The 23,337-nt window shown below is 44.4% G+C and overlaps 1 protein-coding gene across 7 annotated transcripts in view; it reads right to left on the bottom strand.

The window, feature by feature from the left end:
• ak7b (adenylate kinase 7b) overlaps positions 1-23,337 on the bottom strand; it is a 154,149-nt gene that overhangs the window by 127,112 nt on the left and 3,700 nt on the right. For 6 of the 7 annotated variants that reach the window (XM_088432441.1, XM_088432439.1, XM_088432442.1 and 3 more), the window contains exon 5: positions 13,377-13,471. The exons of the other annotated variant lie outside the window; for it this stretch is intronic. In XM_088432441.1, coding sequence (XP_088288567.1) covers positions 13,377-13,471 — 95 coding nt within the window. The remainder of the gene's footprint in view (positions 1-13,376; positions 13,472-23,337) is intronic. 7 annotated transcript variants of the gene reach the window in all.

Below are 23,337 nucleotides of genomic sequence, written 5' to 3'. Positions count from 1 at the left end.
ACCCATGGCAAACAGGTCCTAGGTGAGGGACCAGACTAAGCACGGTCCAGCGAACCTTAATGATGATTAAAAATAATTGATTTACGTTTCCCTCACCCTTCTAGAGCCTGGCCTGGAGGTGGGGCTCACTGGCGAGCATCTGGTGGCCGGGCCCACACCCATTGGGCTTGGCCGGGCTCAGCCCAAAGAGGAAGCATGGGTCCCCCTTCCCATGGGCTAACTACCTGTGGGAAGGACCATAGAGGTCGGGTGCAGTGTGAGCTGGGCGGCAGCCAGAGTTGGGAGCCTTGGCGCTCCGATCCCCGGCTACAGAACCTAGCTCTTGGGACATGGAATATCACCTCTTGGGAGGGAAGGAGCCTGAGCTGGTGTGTGCGGCAGAGAAGTTCTGACTGGGTATAGTCGGACTCGCCTCCGCACACAGCTTTGGCTCTGGTATCAGTCCTCGAGGGGTTGGACTCTTTTCTACTCTGGAGCTGCCCACAGTGAGAGGTGTAAAGCAAGGGTGGGCATAATTTTTGCCCCCCAGCTCAGCGCCTGTACATTGGAGTTTACCCCAATGGACAAGAGGGTAGCCTCGCTCCGCCTTCGGGTAGGGGGCACGGGTCCTGACCGTTTGTGCTTATGCACCAAACAACAGTTAAGAGTTTGGAGTCCTTGGAGATCGCTCCCTCCAGGGACTCCCTGGTTCTGCCGGGGTTCTGGGGGGGGGGCCTCCCTGCCTCCCTTCTCATATGGACAATGACAATGAGACTGAGACATGGAGGGGTGTGATTGGGAGAAATGGCTCCCCCGATCTGAACCCGAGTGGTGTTTTGTTATTGAACTTGTGCTCATCATGGATCGTCAATAACGAACACCATGTTCAAACACAGGGGTGCCCATATGTGTACTTGGCACCAGGAGACCCTAGGCTGCAGTTCGATGATCGACTTTGTGATTGTATCACCGGACTTGTGGCCACATGTTTTGGACACTCGGGTGAAAAGACGGGCCGAGCTGTCAACTGATCACCACCTGATGGTGTGTTGGCTCCGATGGTGGAGGACGATGCCGGTCAGACCTGGCAGGTTGTGAAGGGAATCATATATTAGGTTATCATTATGTGCTTATTCATTGTTACCCATTTATGCAATCCTAGTTCATCTTGACCCTGTTCTTAGATAGAGCTGTTGACGCACGAAAGTGTGAGCCGGGACCTTGGCCCAGCTGCCGGTGGCACCCGGCTGGCTCTCTTGTTGTGTCTTGTAATCTGCTATGCTTTTGCTCAATAAAACCCAGGGGGGGACGGCTGGGCAGTGAAAACTAGCGTTGGAAGACCCACGAGTTCATTTGCCCAAGCTTTTTTCCCTATGCCCAGCATAGAAAAGTCAATCTTGGCTGGTCTGAGTTACTCTTTTTGCTGTTTAAGCAGCTAGGCTTGTCCTAGTCTTCTTTTCTGAGATTTCTCTGACACAGGTCCAAACATATCGTGACGGTCTGCTGGGAACGTCCCCTGTCATAAGGATTTTCAACACCCATCTTCGGCAGAATTTCTCCCGCGCCCCAGGGGAGGCGGGGACATTGAGGCCAAGTGGATCATGTTCCGCGCCTCCATTGTCGAGGCCGCTGATTGGAGTTGCGGCTGTAAGGTGGTCGGTGCCTGTCGTGGCGGCAATCCCTGAACCTGCCGGTGAACACCAGTGGAAATGGATGCCGTCAAGCTGAAGAAGGAGTCCTATCAGGCATTTGTGGCCTGTGGGACTCCAGAGGCAGCTGACAGGTACCGACTGGCCAAGCGATGTGTGGCTTTGGCTGTCGCTGAGGCACAAGCATAAGGAGCTTGGTGAGGCTATCGAAAACAACTTCCGGATGGCTTTGAGGAAATTCTGGTCACCATCCGGCATCTCAGGAGGGGAAAGCAGTGCACCATCAACACTGGTATAGTAGGGGTGGGGTGCTGCTGAACTCGAGACGTTGTGAACCGGTGGGCAGAATATTTCGAAGACCTCCACATTCCCACCGACATGTCTTCCTCTGAGGAAGCAGAGTCTTCGGGCTCCGAGTTGGGATATCCCATTTTTGGAACTGAAGTCACTGAGGTAAAAAAATTTGGTTTTCATCCCGGCCGTGGAACAGCGGACCAGCTCTAGACCCTCGGCAGGATCCTAGAGGGTGCATGGGAGTTTGCTTATTCTGTTTACATGTGTTTTGTGGACGTGGAGAAGGCGTTTGACCGTGTCCCTCTGGGAGTTCTGTGGATGGTGCTTCGGGAGTGCGAGGTACCGAACGCTCTGATATGGGCTGTTTGCTCTTTGTGCCACTGATTTCAGAGTTTGGTCGGTATTGCCGGCAGTAAGCCGAATCCGTTTCAAGTGGGGGTTGGACTCTGCCAAGGCTGCCCTTTATCATTGATTCTGTTGATTACCTTTATAGACAGAATTTCTAGGCCCAGCCGAAGCGTTGAGGGAGTGCGATTTGGGAGTTTCAGCACTGGATCTCTGCTATTTGTAGACAATGTGGTGCTGCTGGCTTCTTCAGGCCGTGACCTCCAACTCTCGCTGGAGCAGTTCGCAGCCGACTGTGAAGCGGCTGGGATGAAGATCAGCACCTGCAATTCTGAGACCACAGTCCTCAGTCAGAAAACAGTGGAGTGCCCTCTCCGGGTCGGGGAGGAGGTCCTGCCCCAAGTGGAGGAGTTTGAGTATCTTGGGGTCTTGTTCACGAGTGAAAATAGGATGGAACGTGACATCGACAGGCGGATTGGTGCAGTGTCTGCGGTTATGCGGACTCTGTACCGGTCTGTCGTGGTGAAGAGAGAGCTGAGCCGAAAGACAAAGCTCTCTTTTTACTGGTCGATCTATGTTCCTATTCTCACCTATGGTCACGAACTGTGGGTCTTGACCGAAAGAACAAGATCCCAAATACAAGCTGCCGAAAGGAGTTTCCTCCACAGGGTGTCTAGGCTCTCAGAGATAGGGTGAGCAGCTCAGTCATCAGGGAGGGACTTGTTGTCGAGCCCCTGCTGCTCGGTGTTGAGAGGGTTCGGGCATCTGGTTAGGATGCCTCCCGGACGCCTCCCTGGTGAGGTGTTTTGGGCATGTCCCACTTGGAGGAGGCCCCGGGGACAACTCAGGATACGCTGGAGGGACTATGTCTCTCGGCTGGCCTGGAAATGCCTTGGGATCCTCCCAGCGGAGCTGGATAAAGTGGCCGGGGCGAGGGAAGTCTGGGCTTCCCTGCTGAGGTTGCCTGCCCCCCACGACCCGACCCCGGATAAGTGGAAGAAAATGGATGGATGGCTGTTGAAGTACATGCAAATAGAAGAACAGCCAGTGAAAGTGGGCAAGGGGGCAGTCAGAAATGTGAAGGGGGCATCATTTATAGTAACAGTACAATATTGTACTTATGTTATACTGTAGTAACAGCCAACAACCAACAACATAACAGTTATCTTTACTGGATAGCCTAAGTATCAAATACATTTAACCTTAAGTAGGATTTAACAATATACAACAAAAATATTTACAAAATTAAAAGGTAGTATTAAGGAAGTCTTATGAATGATATTGATAAAAAATCTTCTCAAACTAATTTATATAACACAGAAGATATAGAGCAGAACATGTTATATTTTATTTCTATTTTCTTTTTTCTTTTGGCTGTTTTTTTTTGGCAACTTAACAACTCAAAAAATATCATTTCTCTCCACTTTGTCATTTCTCTTTCATTCCTCTCACTCCTGTCCACTCCTCTCATTTCTCTCACTCCTCTCCGCTCTTTTTTTTTCTTCACTCTACAACAACAGTCTCATGTTTCCCGTTGCAAAAATGTTCACAAATTCATTCATGCCCAAGTTATTTGTAATGGACTTCTCATGGGCCAAGATCACCAGATTTATTTTCTTCTTTTGAAACGTAGTGCGGTGATAGGTGGTTAAAACCTGTGACAATGTGGGGAAGTCTAAGAAGCTGCCGAGGATACACCAATTACCAGGGCTGTTACATACAATTTATGCAACTCAGAAAAGGCTTCCTTGTACTCCTGGGGGTGTTAACATACAATGGACAGATCTGTTTCATTAGGACATTTCTTGAGCAGCAACTGTTTTGCCACAAGAATTTCATTTTTGAGACTTGCATTGTCTGCTGCTTTGCCAGCCAGCACAACCAGAGGGTGCAAATGGGTCTAATCTAGAAATGCACTAGATTCGGGGGCAAGACTACATAGGGTTTTCATCACATCAACATTTTTCTGTGAAAATATAGTTTCCATCTAAATTGGCCCTGTCAAGGATGCTGAGCAGAGATCTTTTCAGAGACTGATGGGGATTAAGGTCAGGATCATCAGAGTCTTTGTGACCCACAGTTGAGAGTACAACACTTTGACCAAGATGAATGTTCTCCTTCTCTTTGGAGTATGTGAATCATCACCACCTGGGATAACTCTGCTCAATACTCGACCTCACGAATATTTTTTAGGGACTCCAGTGCTGCACCAACAACCTCAGAAGCACTGCACATATCCACAGACTCAGACTGTAGAATTGCATTTGCTGGTTTCAAGAAACCAAGCACCATCATTTTCCTCTATCATCTCAGATAGGATACTGAGAATATGGTCTTGATTTTCAACAATGCACCTTGTCACCTCAGAGTGGCTTGTCCATCGGATTTCAAGCAGCCTTTCAAGATTAGGTGCATCATATGTTTTGGACACATGGTGGTGCTGAAAAAAACTTGTAGAGTGAACTACACAGGTAAAAAAAATCTTTTTGCACATGGTTCACTCTGCATGGCATGCACAACGACTAAGTGCAGTTAATGGTTGTAGCGGTTTATATATGGGACATATCTAGCAAGCTTCTTTTGGACCATAAGTTGTAGACCTCCTCTTAGCCCACTCATCACAGAAGCTCCATCATAACACTGACTAAGTATGTTCTCGGCACTGTAGCCAGAATCAGAAAGGTGTGTCATTATCTCAGAGGTGATGTACTCTTCATCAAGTTGATGCAAGTCAAGCAACCCAATAAGATGCTCCTCTGGCATGGAATTCCTAACAAAGTGAATCATCACAGACACATTTACTATATTGCACCTGTCTCTGGTCCCATCACTTTTGAGGCAGAATCTGCATTTTCATATTTTTTTTCTTGATCTTTCCATGCACCATGTCTGCCAGTGTTTCAATAATTTCATTTTGGATATCCTTAGATGTAGGGCGGCTCGGTGGCGCAGTGAATAACACGTTCGCCTCACAGTTCAAAGGTCCCGGTTCAAATCCACCTGGCTCCGGCCTTCTTCTGTGGAGTTTGCATGTTCTCCCCGAGCCTAAAAACATGCATGGCAGGTGATTTGGACATACTAAATTGTGCTTAGGTGTGATTGGGCGCATAATTGGTCGTCGCTGTGTGCCCTGCAATTGGCTGGCAACCAGTTCAGGGTGTCCCCCTCCTACTATCCGAAGCCAGCTGAGATAGGTGCCAGCAAGCCTGCAACCCCTGTGGGGATAAGCGGCTATAGAAAATGAATGGATGGATATCCTTAGATGTGTATTGTTGCATTCTTTGGGATACCCTTAGCAATGCTTGCTAGCTTCTCATCCTTCTCTAAGGTATACTCTATCACTTTTAGAAAGAGACATAAAGCAATGTTGTCATCAGCTGCATCATGCTTTAAAGTTTCTGCAGTCCCACAGAGCCCAACTCATTTATACAGAGAAACTTAACAGCAGTGTCCACACTCTTGACATAGTAACGTGGTTTTTTTTTTTTTTCAAGTTGTGTCCTACCAACCAACAGTTTCCCCTCTAGCCTCTATGCTTTTGTGCTGAGTCCATACAGTTGAAGCATGCACAAGGTTGTGGCTGGACACATGCCTCGTAGCCCCTTGTCTTAATCAAGCACTGCTCTCCAGTTGTTAAAATCATTTAAGGTAAAATCAACATCCGTGTCATTAACAGTGCTGCCATATTTTCGACAAGGGAAACAGAATCAGGCGTCTCGCACCACAGAATACTCTAGCCATGGCTATGTGTGGTAGCAGGCAGGATTGAATAATCTCAATGTTGTACCAAATGCACGCTTTGGGTAGTTATCCAGTATTGGCTGAGATGGTGCATTCCTATTTAAGTCACTGGATAGCAGAGGAGGCTGCTTTGGGGCAGCAATTGTTGGGTGGGATGTAGGGAGGAGTACGAGTATCAGAGCTAGCAGATGCTGAAGGTGCAGTGCTAGCTGCTGTCTCTGATGTACTAGCAGCAGCAGCAGCATTTCTACCACTTTAAGCACATGCAGGAGCAGCTTTTCACTTTTTAAAATCCCTGAAAAAGGGATGCATTACACAGCCTTAACTTCCTCTTTGTTAGATGCTACATGCTGGAGCAGAAAATAAGTGAGAATGGCTTTGTAAAGAAAAAACAAAAAACAAAAAAAGCTGTTATTATTTGAAACAAAACAGAACAGAACTAAAACCTGGGGCAGGGCTTTATGTACGGGTGTGTCATACAGGTCATTTGTCTTTAGTTTGTCACATGCAGTGACAACCCTAATCCTCATCTCTGGCTCTGGGTATTGGCTCATTGGCATAAGCAACCTTGATTGGATTTTTGTATGTTTTTCAAGTTTTTTATTGTTTTTTTGGATCACATTGTTTGTGGTTGCCTTTTCCCTGTGTGTAGTAAATCTTTCCTTTTACTGAACATGTTATCTCCTACCCTTCCTGCGTTTTTGGATCTACCTTTCCCACACCCCTCACCTCCATGCCTCAGAGAGGTAACAGAATGACCCAACCAACAATGAATTCCGCAGGAAGCTCACAGGATAGTGGAAGACACTCTTGCTCCACCTGAGAAAGCCATCAGCTTGTCTGCCAACCCTGTTTACTTGTGTAAGCTCCCCTCATTATCTGTTATTCCTTTTTTCCTTTTGTCTGAGCCTTCCTCTTTGTCTGCCATGTACTCTTCTTCTGCGCTTCCCTCTTCTGTGTTCCCCTTGTGTTTGTCCGAGCACCCGTAACCCATTATCCTGCCTGCTGACATCTCTAGAGAATTTTTCTGACCTCGAAGAATATTCAACCGCAGTATTTCCGTTCCAGCAGCTCCATTCACCTACATTCCCTCCAACTATACTGTATATTCAGACTCAGAGTATTGTCCGCCTTTTGTTAAATTTCGTTCTAGTTTCGGTTCTGATTTTGTTTATCCCAAGGCAGTTCCTTTTCAGAATTTTTACTTTGACAGAGACTTTCTTTCTTCCAGCTCTTGCTCTTCCGCGTCCGATCATGATCATTGATTTTGATTCGGATAGTTTTTTTTTTCTGCTCGTCTTACGCTTGACTTTCTATCCCTCCCATTATCTTGTCACAATGGACCTGTCCCGGCACACCCCAGTCATAAGCCACACCCTCCTGTTGTGGTTCCCATGTCACATTGTGAGTCGTCTTTCTCATCTTGTTTTAAGTCAAACTCTTCACATGCACCCCCTCCCATTTCGATCAATTCTGTCCCTGGTGTCTCCTGTTTTCCCCGAGTTCCCCGGCGGCAAGAATATATGGCAAGTTTTCACGTCCCAAGTCGTTCCTAGGAGGTTCCTGCAGCCCCATTAAGCATCCAAGTACCTGCATCCTGGAGGTTGAAAGCCACTGTCCCAAGTTCTGAGCCTAGCAGGCGAGAGGTTCCTGTTCCTGCACCCCGGTGATTAACCATTCCAATACCAGTACTCCGGCCCCCATCTCAGTGTCAAGCTGGCGCCAAGTCTCCCTCTCAGCATCAAGGAGGCGTCTGGTCCCCATCTCAGTGTCAAGCTGGCGCCCGGTCCCCGTCTCAGCGTCAAGCCTCCACCGGGCCCCCAACTCAGCGTCAAGCCGGCACCCAGCGCCGGAGACTGCAAAGTCAGCACAAATGCAGAAGCCGCCCACAGTCCTGACCAGGGCTGTGCATACTCTGCAGTCAAGGCTCAGGCATTGCCTCAGTCTCAGATCAGTGCCAAGCATTCGTCATCTAGGTCCCTGTCTTCCATCGATGTCCAGCTTCCACCTCTCAAGTCCTCCACCAAGGCGTGGCTGTGTACGCCCCTGAAGGGGCTGTATCCGGTCAAGCAGCTTTACAGAGAGTCCTGTCAAGTCTCAGTCCTCGTCAGGCGGTAGCAGGAAGTCATCGCACAAGCTTCCAGAGGCAAAAGCCAACGCTTCAGGTTAGCTTTTGAAAAATCACCCTTGTCTCAGGTCACTCTCCTGAATTCACCTCAATCTTTGGTCAGTTCCCAGTGGCCATCTCTGTTTAGTCTTCTGCAGCCACTCTTTAAGTTACCAGTCAAGACGCAGCAGCTGTGTTCAGAGTCCCTAACTGACGTTGCGGTCGCATTCAGCCATCTCCCGAGCCGCCTGTCAAGGCCCTACCACTTCCCAAGCTGCCAGTCAAGGATCTGCCTCAGTCTTCCAGGCTGCCAGTCAAGGCTATGCCACAGTCTCCTCAGCCGGCAGTCAATGTCCCTTGGCAGCCGACATCAGAGTTGGCTGTCTGCGCTCCTTGGCAGCCGTCACCAGAGCCGGCAGTCAACACTCCCTGGCAACTCACACCAGAACCGGCAGTCAGTCACCAACGGTCGCTCTTGTCTCAGGTCAGTCTCCCAAACTCATCGCTGTCTGCGACATGGCCCCAGTGGGCATTCGCAGTGGGCATTCCCAGTGGGCGTTCCCAGTGGGCCTCCTGACTTTCCGTTTGTCGATCTCCAGTCGATGCGTCCCAAGTCTCTGCCTTTCAGTCTCCTGCGGTCTTCTGCTGGTCACCGGCAGCCGATAACATTGGCCGGCCTGCAGCAGTGCCTGGGCCACAAGCCCGCCTGGGTTTGTCGGGTTCATCTTTGTTGGAGTTCTGAATGCCCTAATCACTCGCCTTCTCTGGCTCACCCTGTCTGGCATTCCAGATGTCCTGCTGACTCACCCCACCGAGCTTACCTCGTCTGGCGTTCCGGGTGCCTTCCTGATGCACCCCGCTGTGCTCACCTCATCTGGTGCCTTGGGCACCCCCCCTGACTTTCCTTATTGGATGCATGTCGTTTCTTGCGCCAGAAACGTTTTTTGGACTATTTTTGTTTGTGGGATTTTGTTCCCTCCTCCAGGCCCCCTCCATCCACCCTGCTTGGTTTTTTGTTTATGGGTTGGTCACTCTTCTAGGGCGTCTGGAATCCGTCCCATGAGAGGGGTTCATGTCACGTTCTGTCAGTTCTTTTCTGTTGTGGATTCATGTTTGTGGTTTCAGTTTATTTCTGTTTTGGGATTTTGTTCAGTTTCCCATGCATTTTATGATTCGTTCCACGTGTCGTCCAGCGTTTTGGGAGCCACCTTTCCCACACCCCTCACCACCATGCCTCAGGGACATTACAAATAGTTTTTTTTTTTTGTTTTTTTTTTGTTAATGTGTGAATTTTAGAAACATCCTAAATGCCTTGGTGTATGAGTGGTTAGCCTCACAGTTCAGAGTCCTGAGTTAAATTCCAGCTTGCCTTCCTGCGTTGAGTCTGTGTGTTCCCTCTGGGCACTCCGACTTCCTCCCACATTTCAAAAACATGTATGATACGTGTATCGGACCTAAGTTGTGAGAATGGTTGTTTGTCTTTGTGTGTCCTGCTGGCTGGCAAACCCAGCCTACTGAACAACAGTGGGGATAGGCACCAGCTAGCCAGCAACATCAGAAAGGTTAACTGGCTATAGAAAATGGAGGGATGAAAATCCTTCCTGAGGTAAATTGAATGAAATTAATGTTTTAAAAATTCACATTAGAAAAGCAGTTTCTATGCAATGTGGAATGACACATTGGGAATGACAATTCAAATTTTGGGGGGAGTAATTGAATAATGTCATGATTTTTCAGTATTTAAGAATTTGAAGAATGTTGAAAACCTTTCCAAAGTTTAATGGAATGAGCTGAATCTTTAAATTTCAAATTGTAAAGATGTTTATGCATATTTGAATGTCTCACTGCAAATGAAGGATGAGACTTATCGTAGCTAAGTTAATGGTGAAAATATTTTTATTGTGTAGATTTTAGGAATCTGAAAAATCCTATGTGAATTGACTGAGCTGAATGTTTTGAATTGCAAATGGTAAAGATGTTAACGTAAAACGGATATTTTATCTATTGGGTAATTGAATGATTGAAAACTTTAAATATTTGTCATGCGTGAATTTCTGGAATGTTGAAAATCTTTTCCAAGGTGAAATGAATGAGCTGAAGGTTTTGAACCTGAAATGAGAAATATGCAGGTACTAAATATTGAGCTTGTCATAAATGTTTCAAATTAAAAAAAAAAGGTCTCAACCGCAAGAATATTTAGAACATTTTGAAATTGGAATGTTTCTGAAGTGTCACAAATAACCGCGAGCGAGGACCCCAGCCCATGCACAGGTGAATGTTATCAAGTCAGTTTATTAACAAAAAGTGCATGCCAAACATGGGACAAATGGACCCAAAAAGACAAAGTACAACAGAAATCACAAAGTACAAAATGAAGCGAGACAAACGTGTCTGTGTCAAGAGTCCAAAAAGTGGGGTACCTGGCAAACGAGGGAGCGGGGTCCACCGGAGAGCGACTGGAACACTCCTTAACCTGCTTACCTCATGTCTGCCAGTCATCAGTTTCGTGTAACCCTTCAGTTCCTGCTGGGTCACTTTTAATATAGATGTAGGTTTGTTGCTTTTATAGCAGTGTAAGATTCCATGAGTTTATTCCTGCCATCCTCCGAGTCTAGTAAAGTGTGTATTTTTTTTTTTTTAATATGTTTACTTCTGGGGTTTTCTTAGTTACTTTGGTTGCAGTTTTTGTCCATAGTTTTTTTTTTTTGCCCTCCTCTTATTAAATCTTTTTTTTTTAAACACACCATGCCTCCCCGAGTTTGGGTAGACACCTTCCGCAATTTTCCCCACAGTGCCTCATCATGACAGAATGAGGTCAATTAGATGACCAGTGAAACGGATAAGCATGTGAAAAACTGCTAATGATAACTATAATAATAAAGAATAGGAATAACTTGCAGAATTTATTAGACTCTCCATGATGAATGAAATAAAGATTATTTGTTGTCAGTGGGTAATAAAAAGTTGATTGGAAACTGGAAACTGCATGTCTAAAAAAAAAAAAGTAAGTTACCATGTGACTAGTCATACATCAATTGCTAAACTGTCTGTCTCTTAACTCAGGCTATGCCCTTGGCAGCTGATGATAGGGAACGAGCAAGGGACATTTCAGAGATTTTAGTATCTTTTAGCCTACATTGAACATTTTCACACTGTTTGTGTCGCTTTTGCTTCAAACAATATACTTCAGCTGCAGTGTGAATGGAGCAGGTGTAGATATGATTTCTATCTATGCATGTGTGTAGCACTCATGACTCCACTAGCCACTAGCCCATTAAAAAAAAAAAAAACAGTAGTTCTTGCCTCACATGATAATTTTTATAAACCATTGAAAAGGACTGCCCCGCCCACAAAACCTCTTTAGTGTCCTTGATTTATTAGACTAGTCGTTTGTTTGATTTGTTCGATTTGTTCGATTTGTTTTGACAGTAAAATGTAATTTTCTGTCATGTTGTTTTCAATACACATTGTGATGATTGCACTGAAGCTCAATTTGTAAATGTTTTCCTGCAATCGTTCAGATCTATGCCCCTCAGGTTTTCCTTTGCTACCACTTTTTGTTTTATATATTTAATTTTTATTGTGGAACACTCCACAGTTCTCCTGAATGTCTGCCCCCACTACTGATAAAATTTTTTGAAGAAACACTCGCAGTGTGTTGATGTTGGTTGCTCTGTAAAGTGGCAACTAGTGAACGCTAGCCATGCTGCTCTTACAGTTACGAGGGCCAACTTCATTGATATAAACAGTATCTTTTGAAGGTAACTTCCACAACACGGCATTGTCTTTTATTTTTTTATTTTGCTGGAAAAGGGATGAAGCTGTGGCAATGCTTTTTTTCTCAACTACTGAAGTGCTTTACAATAATTTCCTACCAGATGGTGTCCTCTACTCCTGTGTACGTACATAAAATTCAAGCCTTAGCCAGGCTAACTTAAATCTGCATACATCCCCCTGTTGTCATTGTGTGTTTATTTAAAATAGTCGCGGCTATATGAAACCGCATAGTGCGCTTTCAAATTCGTGTACAAACATGCCAAGTAGCTAGGTGGCAGTAATGTCACAAATTCTGTCCAATCAGAAAGAAGTTCCACCTCTGACGTGTCCAAAAAGGGTAGCGTGATGACGCAAATCCCCGTTGAAGCTGGTCACACGCAACCACGAAACCGGAGGCTTGGGCAAATTTCCACTTTGGCCGGAGGTATTGAGACAATAGATTTTGATGGGAAAAAAAGCCCGGCCACATATAGCAAAAAAGGGCAAAACAGAGACATTTACTGCTCATCTGCAAGAACCCCGGCTAAATGTAGACAAGGCCTCAGACAGTCGCTTGTTGGTTGTTGTGTCAATGTAAGTGATTGAACTTTGTGGTGTGACTTGGTCATTGTGTTATGTGCATGCCCTTGATTACATGTCTACACCTGTGCTTAATTGACAATGGACAGGTACTCACACGAGAGCCAATAAAGTTTGGCATGCTGGCCAAATGGACCTATCACAAGCAGGGGTGGATCTAATCTCCCATTTAAAAGGACAGTGGCTATGGGAAAAGGTTGGTGGTGGATGGCTGCTTCCTGGGCTGGACCTTTGCCCTGACAAAGGACTGCATCGGAGTTGGTTGCTATCTAAGCCTGAGGTGCGAGTGGTGGAGGGCTTTACTGATCCTTGACTTGACAACGATGTTTTGAATACCTTTCAACACAAGTGGCAGAGGCTGGAGTTTCTGCCACAACGTTGTGAGTTTTTCTGGGCCAGTGGAACATGCTTTCCCTTCTGGCTGTTTGCCTTTTTGTTCCACGAACAGGTGTTAATGGTGTGTGGCCCCCTGACCTGGAATGATGGTGAAGGATGCTTTGGCGCCAAATGAACTGCCGACAGCATGTCGTGTTTTAATTTGGACGTTTAATCTTTTAAAAAGACATTTGCATGCATTTTAGCAGTGGATGTTAGTATTTAGGGTTGGACAATTTGGTGACCAACTAATAAACTATTTTAAGTGACCCCTCGTTTGGTTATTCAAGCACTGCTCTCCCTCGCGATTCAAAAGACCAAGGGATGATGGAGAAGGGTAGTTTTTACAGCTTTGCTGCCACCCCACCACACTTCTGACATCATCCCAACTTGTTTTTGGCTGTATTGTTTTGGTTTTATTTGTCCTTTGACAAAAAACAGAAAATGCATTACTTTGGACGATTTTTTTTTGGTGCCAATAATTTGGTATCCTAAAATTTGGTATCCTAAAAACTTCACAAAATACTTACAGAACGGAATGGCTCACTGCATGCCCAAGTCATCACTGTGGAGATGAGGATAAACCATTTTGGTCGCGTAAATTGTGTCTTTTTATCATGGAGGGCTGCAAGTAGACAACAGAAATTATCGCTTGTAAAACTATACTCTGAATGGTGCCGTTCAATAAATTTGTCAACAACATTTTTTGGCCAGGCAGCGACCACTGCTGCAAATTTCTGTCATGTAATGTAATATTATTATCCATTCATTTTCTATAGCCACTTATCCTCACTAGGCTTGCTGTTGCCTTTCCCAGCTGTCTTTTCACAGTAGGTGAGGGACACACTGAACTGGTTGCCAACCAACCAACCAGCAGGGCACACAGGGACGGACACCCATTCACACACCCAATCATAACCAAGGACAATTTAGGTTGTCCAATACACCTACCATGCATGATTTTGGAGTGTCGAATAAAGCCGGAGTGCCCTGAGAACACATTAAGGCCGGAGCAAGATGGAATTAAACTCGGGACTCTGAACTATTAGGCAGACCTGCCTTCCATCTGTCACCCTGTTATTATCCATCCAGCCGTTTGTCTTTAACGTCTATCGTTTAGAGCCATTTATCCTCACAAGGGTCAAGACTTGCTGGTGTCTATCCCAGCTGGCTTCAGGGACACCCTCAACTGGTTGCCAGCCAATTGCAGGGTACACAGAGACAAACAACCATTCAGCACCCAATCACACTTAAGAATAATTTAGTACAGTGGACCCCCGGGTTACGGCGTCCCTGGCTTACGTTTTTTTTCACGTTACAAAGTGGAATACTGAGTTTGTTCATACCCTTTTTAAAACATTTTTCCTGCTTTACAAGATCAACAATTATAACATTTACACTTAGCAGTCGGTGTTCACGCGGTCAATGAGTCTGCGAGTCGCACCACGCTCATACATCACTACACACGTATTTCAGTATCACTAAAATATTGGTCTGCTATTAGTCGTTGTCACAATGTCACTAAGATGCTGGTCTACTATTGGTCAGTGTCATGACATCTTATGGTCCTGGTCTGCTATTGATAGGTGTCACACAACGTCACTGATGCTGGACAGCTACTGGTCAGCGTCACGGTGTCACTAAGATGCCAAAATGCTAAAGACTTGGTCTTGTGTGAGTGCTTACAATATCATATTATTTGTGACTTTTAGTGCTTAATTCAAACTTTAATTGGTTAGCTATGGGTCCCAAGATTGCGAGTGATGTTAAAGGAGAAGTAAGACAATGACTAGTATGGAAATAAAGTTTAATTTTTTCATCATCTTTTTTTTAATTTATGATATTGTTTAATTGTATACATGTATATTATGTATAAGTAGCACTTACTATTTTGTTACAAATTTTTTATATGTATATACAATTTTGATATTTTTACCTGGGGTTTTAAACACATTAGCTAATTACCATAGGTTTCTATTGTCTGCCATACAATGACTTTGCCTTACGATCCCAACTCCGGAAAGGATTAATTTCATATGGCAGGGGTTGCACTGTATGCAGTGTCTGGGAAGTCAGATTCGATATGTGGGAGGGGGGTGCATCTGGGAAGTTAGATTCGGCGTACCAAAGTACGTCTGGGAAGTTAGATTCGACGTACAATGGTATGATTGAGGAGTGAAATCGTCGTACCGGCTTTGTGCCTGGGAAGGAAGATTCAGCGCAAAGTTTGAATGTGCCTGGGAAGTCTGATTCGATACATGCCTCACTGTAGACTGGCGCAACCCCAGATGCAGGGGGGTGGGGGCGTCATTGCATTGTTTCGGTATACATTGGGGAGTATTGGGGCCCCCCAAAACCGGCTAGATTAGTGGTGAGGTTAGCTTATTTGTGTGTGCGTCATACATTGTATTGTTTGTGTGTTGATTTGTTGTCAATTGTGTGAACTAGACTATGATTGAACTACACTCTCTTTGAATTGTTTCATAATGGCTAATGCAGAGGAGAAGCTGGCAGATATTTGGTCAAATGTTTTGTGTGCTCTGAAAAAGAAAGACTGTAAAATGGAGGAATTGTGTGAAAAGAAAACAGTAAGTTAAAAGAACTGGCAGTAACATGGAGTCAGTAAGTTAGAGGAAATGGTGGTAACATGGAGTCAGGTGGATGAGGAATTGTGTCATGAAAAAGGCATCTAGAAGTATGAAGCAAAATACAGATGTATGTAAAAGTATAGGCAAAATGGGAAGTAAAGAAAGCCAAACAGCAAGTGGACAAAAAGGGAAAGGGAGACATTGGGTGAATTCCTCAAGAATCCCAATCACATCTACACCCTTAAAAGACAAAAATGAGAAATTTTGCCTGGTGTCAAACCTGGGGGGTCACGGACCAACACTGGTCCCCTTAAAACGGTTTAGGGCCTAGCCCTCAGGAAAACATGCAGAGGCTGTTTTAGATGGATTAAAGCTAAATAGATAATTAAGGGGTTGCAAATTATAAATAGAAGTAGATTAATTGATAGATGAAATGTACAAGTTTATTATTAAATGGAATCAACTAGATTATTTGAGAAACAAACTTTAATGGCTGGCTAAAGTATGTTAACAGGTTGTAAACTAGGGCAATTGTGAGTTACGTTAAGACCAAATGGGAATTGAGATTTGCATGAGGAGACAATGTAGGGAGAAACTACTATTAGAACAAAAGGTTGAACAAAAAATGTTTTTTGCAAGTGGTGGGCTTTTTGGGACTCATTAAGACCACTTGAGTCAATTAGAACTAAATTTGATTTTTAAATCTATTAAAATGGATTTTCATGATACATCATAGTCCAAATTTAGAGGGGTAGTCCCTACACCAAATTTAGAATTACATGAATGATAAAGATGTGGGCAGTATGAGCCGGGACACACAAGCACTGATGGGACAATTACCTTACTGACACGGCAGTTCATTTACGACGTCATTCATTTAGTGAAGCTGGTATGTAAAAAAGGTATAAGAAAATAAAGCTGGACCATTTCAAATGGGAAAAACCAGCTGCTGAAGCTCAAAAAGAAGAGAACACTTGGAGAGACTACAAGGGCCAAACAAGAGAAAAAGCTAAAGATAAAATGATGTGGTGGCTGAACAGCCCAATGGAGGTAGCCATGAGCGTGGCTGGAAAGGACCTGGATAGAGAAGGAGTGGAACGAGAAGGGGAAGGAGTGGATGCCATGGGAGTGTTGCCACTGATCATGGGAGAACGGTGTGTATGCAACTGTCACTGGACACACTGTATCCTGGACATGTTTTGGACGGCCAGAGGATGCCACGGTTCCAGGCAAAAGTGCTGGATGAACAGCGGACAACAATACCTGCACAACCAGACAGATATATAGACAGATATATAGGGGTATAGACTAATTACAAACACAATGACTTTCATGGGCTTCGCTGAGTCACCCACAAGACTGCTATGGACGTAACAACTTCAAATACAGGTGCTGGGACAGTCAATGCAACATCAGTTTGCCCATGTTCCGCAAACCCAATAAATTTAATAAGGAAAGACCTTGCTCACAAAAAACAGAGCCTCCCACTTCTGCACAAACCAAGGGGGGGATAAACTCCTTCTGAGACTCGACCCATGTTTTGGCGCTCCACTTTGCAAACCTGAAACCAAAAATTTCTGAACATACCTGAATTCACTCTTTCTTCTTTATCTGAAAGCCCTAGGTCCTGACACGTCGATCTTTCGCTCGGCCTCTTGACCCTTTCCACTGCACCCTCCTATATAATAGAAATCATGACGGCATGGATGCAAAAGCTTTTGATGACATTGAAGGCAATTTGTGGACTCTACAGTGTTCAGCCATCGATGTATACTATATAACTAAGCATTCCCGCCAAATGTGACTTTTCTTCACAAACAGTTTCAGCGGTACTGAATGAGCTCAGAGCTAAATCACATGCCCTTTGCTTGTGCTGTGAATTACAAACCCTGACAAATGGTATATGCAAAATCAATCTGAACACAAAGTCAATGTAAACACCACACCTTGCTTGCTACTCAGACTGCTGTCAGCCTTACATCCAAGGTTTAAGAGGTTCACAATGATACATTTGGCAAACGTTTGTCTGTCTGCCACCAACCGAGAAGTGTTGAAATTATTACACATTCACACACACAAAATTCAAATTGAAATTGACACCATTAACAACAGGGGTTCAAATTCAGCTTGAGGCTGTGCACTCAAGTCCCTGATACCACTTTAGTTATACTGCACATACTGATTGGTGCCCTCCTGGTGCAGTGCTTGGAGGACATCCTGTGTGCAGGGGGAAAAACACTGTCTATTGTCACATCATGACACACTTAGTCCTCCTCCTACTGCTCAGGGGAGGCTTCAAGACCTTGAATAAGAAAAGACATGTGTCGCGCAGAAGTAGTCTTGCTGAGGCATGACACCACCGCGGTTGGCACCATTAAGTCTGCTGAACACAGAAAGTCCGTCTTGAATCACATATTTCAAACACATGCACTCCTTTTGATTTGTGTGGCTACGGCAGGATTTTGGTGCAGTGTTGGAGTGGACCCTGGTAGCAAAAAAAAGGAGTGGTTCACTTGATTGTGGCCCTCCTTCTCAACCACCGCACACCTGCCTCACCTGGTGATGATTAACCATTCTATCTTAATATGCGAGTAGTCGAAACGGTCTCTAATGGCATTTCATTTTAAGAGCAAAATGGATAAAGACATTTGCTAACATATGCTATAATGCCATTAGATGCAATTGGAACTACACAACCATCATGAACTGCTCATCCTGCCACTGTGGTGGCCGTCTTATGGAAAATGTATATTTTAACAACACACTCAGTGACTTCATTCAATACGCCATCATCATTCACAATGTTCCACTGTCAAAATTGATTGTTCATCTTGTTGACAATACCACACATAACATAAGCAACGTAAACATGGCTGATTCGGTATCAGATAAAGGTGAATCTCATTGCTGTGAAATGCGTGTTTCTCAGGGGCTGTGGGCCAAACCAGACTAGCATATTCTTCTTCTAAAGGAAAGCTTGATCCACTTCACTGACTGATGGGTCCCTTTTTGTGTGGGTTTTGAGGTAGTCGAGCGAGTGGGAATTATTTGGAAAACCAGGGTACTCAAATTATTGGTTAAGAGCACTTCTGCACAGACTGCCAAATTGGAAATTACGATGCATGCACTATGCTTGGGTACAGGTTATCACCAATTATTTTAATTTGGCATGTGGTAAATGGGTGGACTCCCACGCGAGGCAACCTCAATGGTCAGCTTTGGATTTGCTGTCGGCCCTAATCCTAGGAGACATCAAGGCACGGGTATCAGTTTCACCGGAGGAGCTGTCCTTTTGGTTGGCGTTTCACACCAAAAGGGGTAGTGAGGGCCTGTGGAGAAGAGCCAGTAAAAGGGTGGCACTTCCGTTGGGCCCTCTCAGCAAGGCGCGACTACTGGAAGCAAATGGGCCCGTGCATTTTGCTAATGGACCAATGTTGCATCATTTCCAGAGAAGGAAGCACCATTGACAACACAGACATGAGTGAACGAATACAAGGTAAGAGGTTCTTATTGATATAGTGGACTCCTTCTCAAAGTGGCCAGAGGCATACCAGAGGCGATGACTCCACCAAGGCATAAATCATTACATCCCAACACGTAACTTCCCACAATTGATTAGATCAGATAACTGAACACATTTTTTAATATATATATTGTCAGGTAATGTGAGGAGGGCAATGGCGACACATAGTGGTGAACGCAGGTAGTGCAGCGATGTGATGGAATAATGCGCCATGTTGATGTAACATTGAGCCAAATTGATGTAAAATTACCATGTAAATTATTGGCTTAAGATACCAGTCAGAATTGACCTCGACTGGAATAAAACAAGTAAATGAATAAATATAATATAAATATAAATATATTATGAATAAATATATTATAGACAGCAGACACCAAATCATCTCTGAAGACAACCAACATTAAAGAAGTCCATGAAGTTAACTCACAATGAAGACACATTGTGAGGCCATAAGATCAAAGCAAGCTTTTAGCAATAAGTCATGCTCAATATTATTCTGTAACTGCCATTGGAAAAAGTGTCAGTTGATCACAAATTTTAAGACCTATGTTCATGTTTATTCTGTAAATGTGCACATATGATATGTTATTGCCTTTTTTAGCCTGATTTGAAATATGCAACTTGTTATTGCCATTTTAAACTGTATCTTTGATCAAGATACAGCTGAATCATATTGGAATGTTCGTGTGTTCAAGTGGAAAGTTACTAAACGGCCAGCACAGACACTGAGCTGCCAGGTCAGCATACCAAAAGAGGAACAAATGCCCATGTATGCTTATTTTTGGTGGAAAGGCTGCTGCCTGGCCTTGAGTTGATATTAGTCATGTCCGATCGTTCGATTAAAAGTGCTCAAAGTGTCACAGTGACACTTTCACTTCCTCCATTTAAGGCTAAGATCGTTCAAAGTCCTCCATTTAAGGCTAAGATCGTTCAAAGTATGTTCCATTACGCGTACATCGAGTCATGGGATTGGGGTCCTATAAAAAGGCCAACACCCAAAACTCGTAGCTTCCTTTTTTGCCTTTGCCTGCCAAAAGCGTGAGGATCCTCTCCAGACTTCGGGTGTAAACCACCAAGTCGGAGTAGGACTCTGTCACTCTTAGAATTGGACACTTTTTAAATTCTTGCGACGTTGTTAGCCTTCGGAGGATTTCAAGCAGCAAACCGGTAAGGAAGTCATTCTAAATTCTAAATCCATCCGATAGCCCAACTAATAATGTCATTAATTCGCAATGTAGGAGAATTGAAACTGATCACTTTGATTTTCTTCCAAAATTGGTATTAGACTTTTTAGAAACTTTCCACTCCTTTCATTATGTTTTAAATTCTTTATTTCATTATACTTGTTTTTGTGCATGGTTTTTCATAGCCTTGGACGAAGTTTTATCTTAATCATTTATTAGCTGAAAGACAAAATGTATTGAATGTGTTTTTGTGTTTTATGTATCAAGGGTACTTGGTAGGCCCAGCCATGTACTTTTTGATACTGTGAATAATTATTCGCTTTGCTTTCGCTAAATAAATACTTCAAAATTTCAATCTTTATTCTATCTCTGTCATTTTTATAGACCAAAATTAGAGAACCTCCTAGTCTTTTGTAAGTGAAATAATGATATTGCCTTTACATCGGCAGTGCCATTCTTGATTAAAGTTTAGTTACTCAGAGTTGGTTGAAGTTAAAACAAACGTACCCGAGTGGTCGTATAAGACTGCTAAACCCTATTCTGGTCTTAACAAGTGCAAATGATCTTTTAGAGTGAGGAGCAGCCAAATATATAATTTGCGTGTTTTTTCTACCTTCTCGTCTCAACGGTTACTCGACGAGTCGGCGGATTAAAGTAAAATGGGTAGACGCTTAAAAACTTAAAGGCTGTGAGCACCAGAACGTATCCTCCTCGACACCGGCTTACGCAGATGTCCGTCGCCTGGCGATACAGCGTTAGAGCTGTGCTGGACTAACGGGACGTCTTAACCCTTTACACGGAGAGTCGGTCAGGACTGTTAGTTGTCCTCAGATAGCTGACAGGACTGCGGTAAGAGCAGATCAGTCAATATATATATATATATATATATATATATATATATATATATATATATATATATATATATATATATATATATATATATATATATATATATTTGCTAATATATGCTATATATATATATATATATATATATATATATATATATATATATATATATATATATATATATATATATACATTGTTCCATTCTCAATCTCGAATATACACTTCAGTGTGAAGGGAATCATATATTAGGTTGTTATCATTATGTTCTTAGTTCATTGTTACCCATCTATGCAATCCTAGTTCATCTTGACCCTGTCCTTAGATAGAACTGTTGACGCACGAAAGTGTGAGCCGGGACCTTGGCCCAGCTGCCGGTGGCGCCCGGCTGGCTCTTTTGTTGTGTCTTGTAATCTGCTATGCTTCTATTCAATAAAAGCCGGGGGGAACGGCTGGGCAAGTGGAAAACGCGTTGGAAGACCCACGAGTTACATTTGCCCAAGCGGTTTTTCCCTATGTCCGGCATAGAAAAGTCAATCTTGGCTGGTCTGAGTTACTCTTTTTGCTGTTTAAGCAGCTAGGCTTGTCCTAGTCTTCTTTTCTGAGATTTCTCTGACATTCTAACTTGGTCCGTTCGAGCCGGATGGTTAAGAAGCCTTCTCTTCGGTGGACGATCGACGACAGCTGAACCAATCGGTATACCGTCGGAATCCGTTGGATTCTGGAAGCCCTCCTTTCCACGAGGCCAGACGTCGGACACCGCTCACCGGAGGAACGCAAACACCATCCAACGAACCAGAGTGACTCGACCAGCGGAGAGATTGCAAGAACAAAAGGTCAGTCTGACGAGTCTGAATTGTCCACCGGATGTTAAACGTGCGGTCCATCGGACCTTAAACGGGCGGTCCATCGGACCTTAAACGGGCGGTCCATCGGACCTTAAACGAGTGGTCCATCGGACCTTAAACGGGCGGTCCATCGGACCTTAAACGTGTGGTCCATCGGACCTTAAAAGTGCGGTCCATCGGACCTTAAACGTGCGGTCCATCGGACCTTAAACGAGCGGTCCATCGGACCTTAAACGGGCGGTCCATCGGACCTTAAACGTGCGGTCCATCGGACCTTAAACGACCGTCTAGACGGGTTCAGTCTGACGAGACTGGCTGGTCCATTGGACCTTAAACGTATAGTCAATTGGACTTTAAACAAACGGCCTGACTTAAAAAAGAGAAAGTTTAACATCCGGTGCACAGTTGCTGATCATTTTTGTGATGTATGAGTGTGGAATGAATGTGGAGTGGCTGTCCTGAGTGACGGGAAATCTAAAACTGGTGAAACGGTCGTGAGTACAAACATGGGGATATCCGCCTTTCGAGGTAGAAGCTCGGTATCCGACACGACACCAGGCACGTAGCATTTCTCCCGTGACGAAGGAAACATAGTTAATCATGAGTAAAAAAAATAAGTCCTCCGAGGCCGCAACTCGGCCCAAGGAGGCAAAATGGGAAAAGGAATGTTGTTGTTTTGTGGATGAATTGAAGGAAAAAGTACGTTGGGCAGAGATAGATAGTAAAGGAAGTACTAAGTATGTGGAAAAATGGAAAAACCAATACGGCTTTTCAGGAGACGTGGATGATTGTGGTGGATTGGAGAAAGTGTTGCGGAAGTTGTCATTGAAGGACAGGGAAAGGATTGAAAACAGTGATGGTTAACAGTGGTTTAAATGCAAGGCTTTAGTTGATAGAGCCAAACCGAAACGACCATGGAAGGTGGCCGAGAAAAAAAGGAAAGCAGATGATGATTTGACCGCAGCCACTAACCTGTCGGCAACTAACACAGCCAGACAGTAAACCCAAATTAACGGTGGAAAACAGACACCAACAATTTGTACCTGAGTTTACCACCATATTCTTAAACCCAGACACCTGAGGTTTTCAGAGGCGGAGTTGACAACCAGGCAAGACCGTGGCCACGGCAGTAAGACCCTTTTCGGGACTGGGTCTCAGCTCCACATCTGAGTACTGAGGGTTGACATGAAGCCAAAGGAGTGATGCCATTTGAAATGGTGTGTGCAAGCTTTTACCATCAGGTGAATGTTGTGCATTTATTCCTTTACACACTTTGTCCAATGGCTCGTTGTCGGAGACACTGACATTGCTCAGGGAGTACAGACTGAGGACTCAAAGTATGGAGGGAGTTGAGCTCAACCCCTTCCTGCAGTGGTTGCAAGACTCCTTTGGCGACTGGAAGGGGGTAGCTGTGGCCATTGCCTCTGTCATCGCCTGGATTTTCGTGCTGTCATGTCTCTGCATAATCTGCGGTGTGCCCTTGTGTAAGATCTGTGCCACCAAAA

The sequence above is a fragment of the Hippichthys cyanospilos genome, chromosome 14 (genome assembly GCF_059441005.1).
Source record: "Hippichthys cyanospilos isolate Australia breed blue-spotted pipefish chromosome 14, RoL_Hcya_1.0, whole genome shotgun sequence".
NCBI lineage: Eukaryota > Metazoa > Chordata > Actinopteri > Syngnathiformes > Syngnathidae > Hippichthys > Hippichthys cyanospilos.
The sequence above is the reverse complement of the archived record's forward strand: the minus strand, read 5'-3'. Positions and strand labels throughout refer to the sequence as shown.